The 10174-nt window shown below is 41.5% G+C and overlaps 1 protein-coding gene across 1 annotated transcript in view; it reads right to left on the bottom strand.

The window, feature by feature from the left end:
• The window catches only part of APBB1IP (amyloid beta precursor protein binding family B member 1 interacting protein), a 77447-nt gene that overhangs the window by 27212 nt on the left and 40061 nt on the right, over positions 1 to 10174 (bottom strand). The window contains exons 3-6 of the mRNA XM_023511479.1: positions 7783 to 7854; positions 5961 to 6048; positions 3934 to 4232; positions 815 to 892 (exon numbers count right to left, since the gene is read on the bottom strand). Of these exons, the coding sequence (XP_023367247.1) occupies positions 815 to 892; positions 3934 to 4232; positions 5961 to 6048; positions 7783 to 7854 (537 nt within the window). The remainder of the gene's footprint in view (positions 1 to 814; positions 893 to 3933; positions 4233 to 5960; positions 6049 to 7782; positions 7855 to 10174) is intronic.

Genomic DNA, 10174 nt, shown 5'->3' on the forward strand with positions numbered 1-10174 from the left:
AGGCGCCGAGCCAAGGTATATGCTTCTAATGAGATCAAATACATGTGTTCCTGTTATAATACAATACACTTGTTCCTGAAAATTCTATGCTTTGCGGAAAAAAAAAAAGTGTATGATAAAGTTACTGCAAAGTAGATTTGGGGCAGATCACTCAAAACCCATGCAACTTTGAAACCAGAACACCAGCAAAAACAACGTTTGGTGTCCTAGGAGAAAACCTGGCTATCAGGGCAGGCAGCAGGGCTGGGGGCTGCCCCAAGGGATATGCAGAGTGCACAGTAGCAATTGTGGGACGTGGAGACCAGACCAAGGGACGCTGAGCTCTGACCCAGTTAAGGCAGGATGGGGAGGTGGTGCTACCTGCTATAAGCCCATAGCTGGGCAAAGCCCTGGGAGGGAGCCTTGGCCGTGCAGATTAATTGTTAAATTTCCTATATTAGACCAGAAAGGGCCTCTGTCTATGCAGTAGCCAAGGCATGGGCCTTTTTTTTTTTCCTGTTTAAGGTATAACCCTACCGCCACTATTTCAGCTCCCAGGAAAAATCACATGTAAACCAACAAAAAAACCCCCACACATAAGCCAAGGAAACGTCCATGTTTATACTATCATGGGTCCCCTGTTTATCAATCACGAATGAGCTAACTGACATTACAGAAAGAATAATTACGTGCTTCATCTCTGTCCTTAAAATTTAAAAACCTGTTACCGCTGTTCGGAAAGTACCACTCAAAATTTTTATTTTATTTTTATGGCTAAGTGTAATCAGATGTCGTTAATTTAACGTCCCCCATGCAATAGTGATTCATAGTTTACCTTCTTAACCTTGGCCTCCTTGAGTTTTTCCAATGCCAGCTTAATTTTATCAGCCTTGGCTTGGGCTTCCTCTTCTTCCTGCAAAAAGGGCAAAGATACTCAACACAGTCCATTAAATAATACCAGTGAACAATCACCTGTGTCAATGCCAGAGTCTCAGTTACTTTATATTAACCAAAGCTGCCACATTTCCAAAGGCTTGAGGTTAGGAATGTAAATGACCATAACGAAAATCTTCAACTCAAAGGTATGGAAGGCAAGTCACCCTTTAGAGGTTGGGTATAGGAACTTAAAAAAAAGATGAAATGATGAGTTTAAGAGTCTTTCAATAGTTATACCACAAAAATCTCAGCTTAGCTCACACCCTGGGATCTGACCTAAGGAACGGACAGATGGCTCCACCTCCAGGGATTTGAGCCCTCCCTGAAATTATAATATATGCACACTTTTGGATCAGAACGTCTGTTTGGGGGATCCCTAGTTATTATTAGAGTTTTAAAGGAGCCTTTTTTAAAAAAAATTAAATCATGGCTGTGTACATCAATGCAATCATGGGGTACAATGTGCTGGTTTTATATACAATTTGAAATATTTTCATCAAACTGGTTAACATAGCCTTCACAGCATTTTCTTAGTTATTGTGTTAAGACGTTTATATTCTACACCTAGTAAATTTCACATGTACCCTTGTAAGATGCACCGTAGGTGTGGTCCCACCAATTACCCTCCCTCCACCCATCCTCCCTTCTCCTCCCCTCCCTCTCCCCTTTCCCCATATTCTTGGGCTTTACTTTTTCTTCCATTCTTGAAATACTTTGCTAAGAAGAATATGTTTCAGAAAGGAGCCATTTTTTGCTGCAGTAAATTTAGGTATTTGATTTAATAATAATGTTCTTCTTAATTTATTATTTAATTTTCTTTCTTTTCCTATCTTTTTGTTTTCTTTTCTGTTTTTTCCGAGACAGGGTATCAGTCTCTCATCCCCTGGGTAGACTGCTGCAGTGTCACAGCTCACAGCAATCTTAAACTCTTGGGCTTGAGCAATCTTTTTGCCTCAGTTCCTGAGTCGCTGGAACTACAGGCACCTGCCACAATGCCTGGCTAGTTTTTTTATTTTTAGTAGAGATGGGGTTGCTCAGGTTGGTCTTGAATTCCTGAGCTCAAGGGATCCTTCCTCATCGGCCTCCCCGAGTGCTGGGGTTACAGGTGTGAGCTCCTGCGCCCAGCCATATTTTACATTTTTAATTGACACATGATGACTAAACATATTTCTGGGGTACACCAAAGTGTTTCAATACATACATATTATGTATGGTGACTGGATCAGTGTAATTAGCATCATCCATCCCCCTAAACATTTATCATTTCTTTGTGTTGAGGACATTCAATATCCTCTAACAGCATCCTTGATGCCCTAAAAGTTAAGACTTAGATTGAGACTTAACTTATAGTCACCAAATAAAGCACTGACAGCCGGCAGAAAAGAGAGTGTAGCATTTTATGAGCTCAAAGCCCTTTGATTTTTGCAAGCAAAGATTCCAAGAATAAGATTAGCGAGACTCTCCTCTATTTATAATGATGGCCCATGAGCTGTCTGCTTACGCTGTAATTACTTGAAAGTAGATATGTATATATCTTCCCATATCAGCAATTCTTAAATTGTTTTTGAGCCACAAGCCCCTTCACGAAGATGAGGCAAGTGAGAAGGAAGCTTCACGTATGCATTCTACTTTTTATTTATTTTTGTCCCCCTTGAAATCTTCATGGCCCTATATTAAAAGCCTCTGCTCTCGCCGAGTGTGGTGGCTCATGTCTGTAATCCCAGCACTCTGGGAGGCCCAGGTGGGTGGCTTGCCTGAGCTCATGTGTTTGAGACCAGCCTAAGCAAGAGCAAGATCCCGTCTCTAAAAATGGCCAGGTGTTGTAGAGGGTGCCTGTAGTCCCAGCTAGTTGGGAGGCTGAGGTGAGAGAATCACTTGAACCCAAGAGTTTGAGGTTGCTGTGAGCTATGGCAGCACAGCACTCTATTGAGGGTGACAAAGTGAGAGTCTGTCTCAACAAGAAAGAAAAATAAAATAAAAGCCTGTGTTCTATATTGATCTCTACTTTAATAATAATTTGTCCAGAACAAATACAAAATAGAGCAATGAATGTGAATTAATAGACATGATAGGAACTTTCAGGGTCACCATTAATTAATGTCCCAAATAGCAACAATTTGAACTTTCCAGTTCCTTTTCAGGATTCAGAAATTTCTCCATATACCTTACAGAGTTCCAAGTAATACTTGGAAATATCTTTATCCTACTGCTCGAGGCTGCCAAATTCCATCAACAAAACTCCACCTAGCTCAATTCACAAAGTGTGTAATGAATGTCTTCTATTCTCTATGTACTAGGCTAGGAAGAGGGACGTGGGAATTCAGTTCCATGGTTCATCAGATGTTAATAAAACATTCCCCCCCCAAAGTTGAGTATTCCCAAGAGGAGTGTCTATAAACAAATATAGTTCTTAACCAAACTACAGGGTGTTCCCCCAAAGTTGCTCTATCAAGGGAAAATGGGAAATTGTAGTTTTATTTACAAACTATTCATTACAAAATTTTGCAAAGAGGTGTCCAACACGTACAGAATATTTTCTGAATATTTTAAAAGGTATAGTTAGCTACAATTTCCCACTGACCTATGCATGGCAACTTTTGGGGCCCCCTGTAGAATACATCATGAAGATGGCCTTAGAACAGGTGTCCTCAAACTACGGGTCTGCGGGCCACATGCGGCCTGCCCAGGACATTTATCTGGTCTGCCAAGTGTTTTTGCCGCTGCTGCTTAGCAGCTGACATGTCCCGGGGCCCTCAGTCTGGCCCTCCAACGGTCTGAGGGACAGTGAACTGGCCCCTGTTTAAAAAGTTTGAGGACCCTGCCCTAGCATGTTCTTTACACTCAGCCAGACATCATGGTTCGGGAGAGCTCTGGTTTTGCAATTGACGCGCTCAGTATCCTTGATTTTAGTACCCTGAACTTTGGGTGTACAAATGAATGTAATTATCGCTCCAGAGAAAGTGGAAGGTGACAAGGAGCGGAGGTCAGGCCCTGCCCTCTCTGGCCCCACGCACTTACTTGAGAGAGAGGTTCAGGAGGTGGTGGTGGCGGGGGCGGCGGCAGGTCTAACACAGGATCAGCTGGTGGGGGTGGTAAGTGATGCTCATAGTGGCTGACGCTGGCTGCAGCAGCATTTGCGGAGTAGCCCAGAGAGGCTGCACCACGGAAATTTGATGCCTCTGGAGGGGCTGAATGATGTTGACTCTGAGAAGACTCTTTCTGTGCCTGGATTGTCCTCTGCTCGGCTTCGCTTATATCCGCTACCAGATCTGCCATGAGAGCGTCTAAATCCTGGTCCTCCAGCGCATTTAAGGATTCTAATAGGGAAAATCGCATTAATGATAAAAATAGGGGCCTACATTATGAATATAGGTTAAAGGCGTTAATATAGATTAGTTAAACTTATGAATATGGAATTGGAGAATGAGATAGGTAGGAATTTCACTCAAGTTCGTTACTGACTCTTTGAATGACTTTGGACAAAATATTTTGAACTCATTCAAGAAATCTTTTTCCTCTCTTAATTCCCCCCTAAATTTAATTTTCTTGTCCTATACCCAAATGAAGGCCACATTTGTACATCATGTCTCCTGAATGAGATGAGTTTCTTATTATAACATTATTATGCTTATCTATTGCTGGGTTTGTCTTATTTCAATACTTTTTTGACAGCAGGCATAGAATTAGTGCTTAGAAAACATTAGTTGAGGGCAGTGCCTGGGGCTCAAGGAGTAGGGCGCTGGCCCCATATACCGGGGGTGGCGGGTTCAAACCTAGCCCCAGCCAAAAAAAAGAAAAGAAAAGAAAACATTAGTTGAGCTGACTACAATTGAACTGTAACATTGATTACATTTTAATTTTAATCTAATTTATTACAAAGCACAAAGCACTCAGCTGTTGTGGGTGTAGCTCAGCGGCTAGGGCACCAGCCACATTTAGCACCAGCTAAATGTGTTTCACTCCTACGTACATGTTGTCTGTTGCTGTCATTGTTTTGTAGAAGTGATAAGAACTCTGGATTTATGTACCTGGGCTCACCCTTATTTTGCTTGTCATATTTTTGGTAGGCACGTCAAGTCTTTGGTTGCTCTTTTTCAAGAGTTCCAGTGAATTCTCATTAATTTCGAAATGATGACTTCAAGATTTATTGTAATTTGAATAGCACATGGGTAAAGATGTGTCTCCAGTAAATCAAGAGAAAGATTTTGTTAATAAAGTGAGGCTCGGAGCTTGTAGCTCAGTGGTTAGGGTGTCAGCCACATACACTGGGGCTGGTGGATTCCAACCTGCCCCAGGCCTGCTAAAAACAACAATGACAACAACAACAACAACAAAAAATGAAAAAACAATAAAATGACAAGATTAGGAAGAATTAAAAAATGTTAAGTAGGCTTAGTTCCTGTAGCTCAGCGGCTAGGGCGCCAGCCACATACATTAGAGCTAGTGGGTTTGAATCCAGCCTGGGCCTGCCAAACAACAATGCCAACTCCAACCAAAAATAGCCGGGCATTGTGGCAGGTACCTGTAGTCCCAGCCACTCAGGAGGCTGAGGCAAGAGAATCACTTAAGCCCAAGAGTTGGAGGTTGCTGTGAGCTGTGATGCCACAGCACTCTTCTGAGGGTGACAAACTGAGACTCTGTCTCAAAAAAAATTATATACTGAACCATTATTAATCATTATGAAATAGACAGTTCATTTTTATCCTTGAGGGGACATTTCCTTATTAATATTTTGTTATACTACTCCATGTTACTCTATGGGGTTAGTAATAAGACGAAACTCCCCTTACTTCAAAAACTAAGATGATTTGGGGGCTTTTTACAAATGCAGGATGGTCTCCCCTTTCATTAAAGGCAAAAATAGCTTCTTGACTCTCTCAGTTCAATGCAAACACAGTTAAAGCACAATCTGAACTACAGGGATTTTAACAAAGTTTATCATGATGTCAAGTTCCTTTAATTTTGTTTTCAGATTATAGTTCCATAAATATTTTAGTCATCATTATGATTCCAAATTACTTAAGAAGAGAAATTGTTATGCTTACCATTTAAATCTTTAAAACCCACACTGTAGTTAAATTCAGCTCTGGGCGGTTTAGGGTCAGGAGGAGGAAGAATGTCGACTCCTAAACTCTGTGAAAAACAGATCCCACCCCCCAAAATTATTCATAATGCGAATATTTTCTGGAGCACATTTTGATCAGCAAGTCAAAAACCAGGCATCATTTATAAAATTTCTCTTTACATGTGTTCTCTAAAACCACCTTCTCATTTAGAAATGTTTTGTGATTTTTTTTTTACCCTACAGAAAACGACAATTAAAATTATTCTAGAAGGAATATCTTGAAACAAAACATGCTGATTGGAATGATGAGAATGAGATTGTTGAGTTAGTTTTTCCCAAAGAACAGAGAAAATGCCTCATAATGATGAATACTGTATATATATAAAATTCTATAAGGCCTTAAGTAAGGATATCACAGGAGGCATCTAGTCACTTGGAGAAAAGCTGTTTCAGAACATAATCTGCTCTTGTACCCTAAAATGTGGTGCTCTTACTCTGTCTTTAGACAAAGTAGGGGGATTTTCGTACCCTGAAATCTTGGTACCTATGTGTTTGGAGAGCTCTGCTTAACCAAGCAAACCCCATGACTACACCCACTCAGGCACACAAAAAAGAAATAACCCAAAGCAAAATGGCCTTGAGAAAAGGCAGGTTCAAGAGCCTCTCTCTAAGGGGCCTCTTTCCTGATCTTGAGTTGCAGTAACAATATTTACATGTGGTCTTATGAAAGTTCCAGACTCTAGTCGATCAAAACAGCCACTTCTCTGGAGGGCTGCAGGAGGGGGTGAAGGAACTGGGGAAGACCCCCAAAGTTCACTCTGACTCTTGCCCCTTGCGGGAGGGAAAAACCAAGTTCTCATCGACAGACATGCAGTTCCCTCATCCCAACACTCGCCTTTTCTCCCCAGCACCTGTTCCTCTAAGCCTACGTCTCATATTTTATCTCTTCTTTCACAGAATCCAAACTTCCCTGTATTTTGTTGGGATTCCAAGGTAGATGCTCATTAACATTGGTTTATTTTGCTTTAACAGTTTTTCAGGACATCGACTATTCATTTGTTTTGCAGAAAACTTTGAACCATCCCTATCTTATTTAAAAACACTGGCTGCTGCTTCTTGGACAGTCTGTGCAGGAAAGGGATGAGCTGATTATCCTCTGAATCAAAGAAACATTTATGAGACATGATAAAGCTCACTGACTTTGTAACCTGGCTGAGTGGCCTGGGGGTCAGGGGCTTCCGGGCTCCAGTGACCCTGACAGTGCAGGTGACTTCTGAGTTAATCTGGTCTTGGTGCCAGTGGCTTTTCTCAGATTTGCAGCCTGTGAGGCTTTCACACTCCAGTGTGGGGCCAAAGTTCTTACCATCTAATCAGGAGGCCACAATAACTCCTACGTAGTCCTTTAAAAGTAGCATTTCCTCAAAGGTTGGTAAAAAAAAAAAAAAACTTTCTTAAAGATGATGTCATTTTTCTTAGCTGGTCTTTACAAAGGCAACAATAAGGGACATTGCTCAGTGGTGGTTATACAGGGGAGACACTCAAGGAAAATTCCTCTACGGGTAAATATGTGGGCACTTAGCCTGACGTGTGTGTCACCAACATATTAAATTAATGGAACTCAGAAGGAGATAGTCAGGAAAAAGCTTTATTTTTCCCTACCACTGTCACAATAGATAAGATATTGTTAGATAATATCGCCAATCTACACGTTTTCTTTTTAAAGACAGTTCTCTTGTCATGTTAAGATCAAATTCTGTAACCCCGTTTTATTTCTTATTTCCAAGTTAAGAAGGGACGTTTACCTGGGTCAGAAGGTCCATCTCTCCCAGCAAAGTGCTGAACATTTGGTCTATGTCTTCACTCGACTCACCCATCTGAAAAAGGAAGGCACCCAGATATTAACAGTGTAACAGAAGCCTGATCCTGGGGCGATCATCACCTCTCTTTCTCTTCCCCAAGAGCTCCATCCCTTGAGTAGGTAGTCTGGGAACACACCTGCCTGGAGAGAGCTGTTCATTTTAGCCTGAGATTCCATGCCTGACCTCTATCCAATTTGCTTGGTCCAAGATTGAGCCAAACCTTGGGAACGGCCTTAGAGCTACAGTTGAACTTTCCCAGACTGAAAAAGTCTCCTCGAGCGATCAGGTGGACAAAATAGAGGTCATTCAGCTATTCACGTCACCGTGGGACACCTTAGAAAAGAAAAAAACTCCTCCTGCCACAGATGATTATGTCGGGGAAATGTAGGACTTCACCTGCACTTTAAAACTTACTTGAAAAGGATATGTCAGGAGTGACTAAGTGTACTGGCCAAATGATGCCCCGCTTTCCAAACACCTCTCTGATTTGAGGTTACCATGGGCTTGCAAAAAACATTTTATGACCACCTATTTTAAAGATAAGACAACTTTGCTTCCAGACAAATAAACAAATAAGCAAAGACATTTAACAGAAACTCTACCCTTTAACTCTATCCTCCTCCCCTCCCATTTTTTAACTGTTTTTTTCTTTTGAGACAGAGTCTCATTTTGTTACCCTGGGTAGAGTATGGAGTCATAGTATCCTCTTGCCTCAGCCTCCCCAGTAGCTGGGACTACAGGTGCCCACCACACTTGGCTTATTTTTTTAGAGACGGGGTCTCGCTCTTATTTAGGCTGGTCTCGAACTCATGAACTCAGGCAATCCACCTGCCTCTGCCTTCTAGAGTACTAGGATTAGAGGTGTGAGCCAGGACGTCCGACCCCCATTTTTTAACTTTTTGTTGTTTATCTTTAATAGCAGCTATTGATACATTATTTGGAAGTATTAGGTGAGGGAAACGTAGAACCAGAATGGCCACACAGTCAAGCAAAAGGAGATTGAACCAAAACATTTTTTATATGCCAACTTTTTTTTTTTGTTTTTTGCCAGTTTTTGGCCAGGGCTGGGTTTGAACCCGCCGCTTCTGGCATATGGGGCCAGTGCCCTACTCCTTTGAGCCACAGGCACTGCTCTATATACCAATTTTTCTTTACCTAAACTGAATGAAGCAATTAATTGCCCAAGAGAAGAAAAGTTTGCCAGGAAATAGGATGCCTAGGCTAGTCGCGCCTGTAATCCCAGCACTCTGGGTGGTTGAAGTGGGAGGATTGCCTGAGCTCAGGAGTTCGAGACGAGTCTGAGCAAAGCAAGACCCCACCTCTACTAAAAATATAAAAACTAGGTGGGCATTGTGGTGGGTGCCTGTAATCCCAGGTACTCGTGAGGCTGACATAAGGGGATCACTTGAGTTTTGAGGTTGCTATAAGCTATGATGCCATGGCACTCAACCCCAGGGTGACTGAGCGAGACTGCTAATTAGCAGTGCGGAGTTTAGCAGAAGGAATCAATTATTTTATATGAATGATAAGGATTCTGCCACAGATCATTTCTAAGGGCATTCCAGAATTCGCTGAAACACTGTAAGATTAGTGCCGATTACAGCTCAACCTAAGAAGTCTAGTGAGCGTAGTTAACCAATGTGTACTATTTAAGTGAAATAGTATTTTCCTGAATGTGTGTATGCGGGTGCTTGTGTGTTTTAGTCTTTTTATATGGAAACTTTTAAATATATACAAAAGGAGAGAGAATAACTTCATGATTACACATTGTCCAGCCTTAACAATGACCCAATGCACAACCGATCTTTTTTATTTAAATATATCTGTCTATATCTTCCGCCAATAGAGTTTGAGACAAATACTACTTTTTCCACAAATATCTCCATGTGTAACTCTAAAAGATAAAGATTTAAAAAATCATAAGCATAATACATTAGAATCTCTGTAAGTTGACCACCCCAGGGACGGTAACAAACTGGTCAACATACAGAGGTGGTCAACATAAGGAATGAGGCCTACTATACAGATATGTACATGTGGGGCATGTCTGGTCTATGACAATCAGGTCAACTTAAGGAAGTGGTCAGTGGGGGGAGGCGGTCAATGGGGAGGGTCTTCTCTACCTTTATCTCAGCATGTGTTTTCGTGTATGTCTTTAAAACTAATTATTTGAATAGGCCAGATCAAGGCAAATCTATATTTCCTTGAATAAGTGATCATGAAAACTTACAGTTCACCCTTTTTTTTTTTTTTTTTTTTTTTTGAGACAGAGCCTCAAGCTGTCCCCCTGGGCAGAGTGCTGTGGCATTACAGCTCACAGCAGCAACCTCCAACT

Source organism: Otolemur garnettii, unplaced genomic scaffold, assembly GCF_000181295.1.
Source record: "Otolemur garnettii isolate 467f Iridium unplaced genomic scaffold, OtoGar3 scaffold00019, whole genome shotgun sequence".
NCBI lineage: Eukaryota > Metazoa > Chordata > Mammalia > Primates > Galagidae > Otolemur > Otolemur garnettii.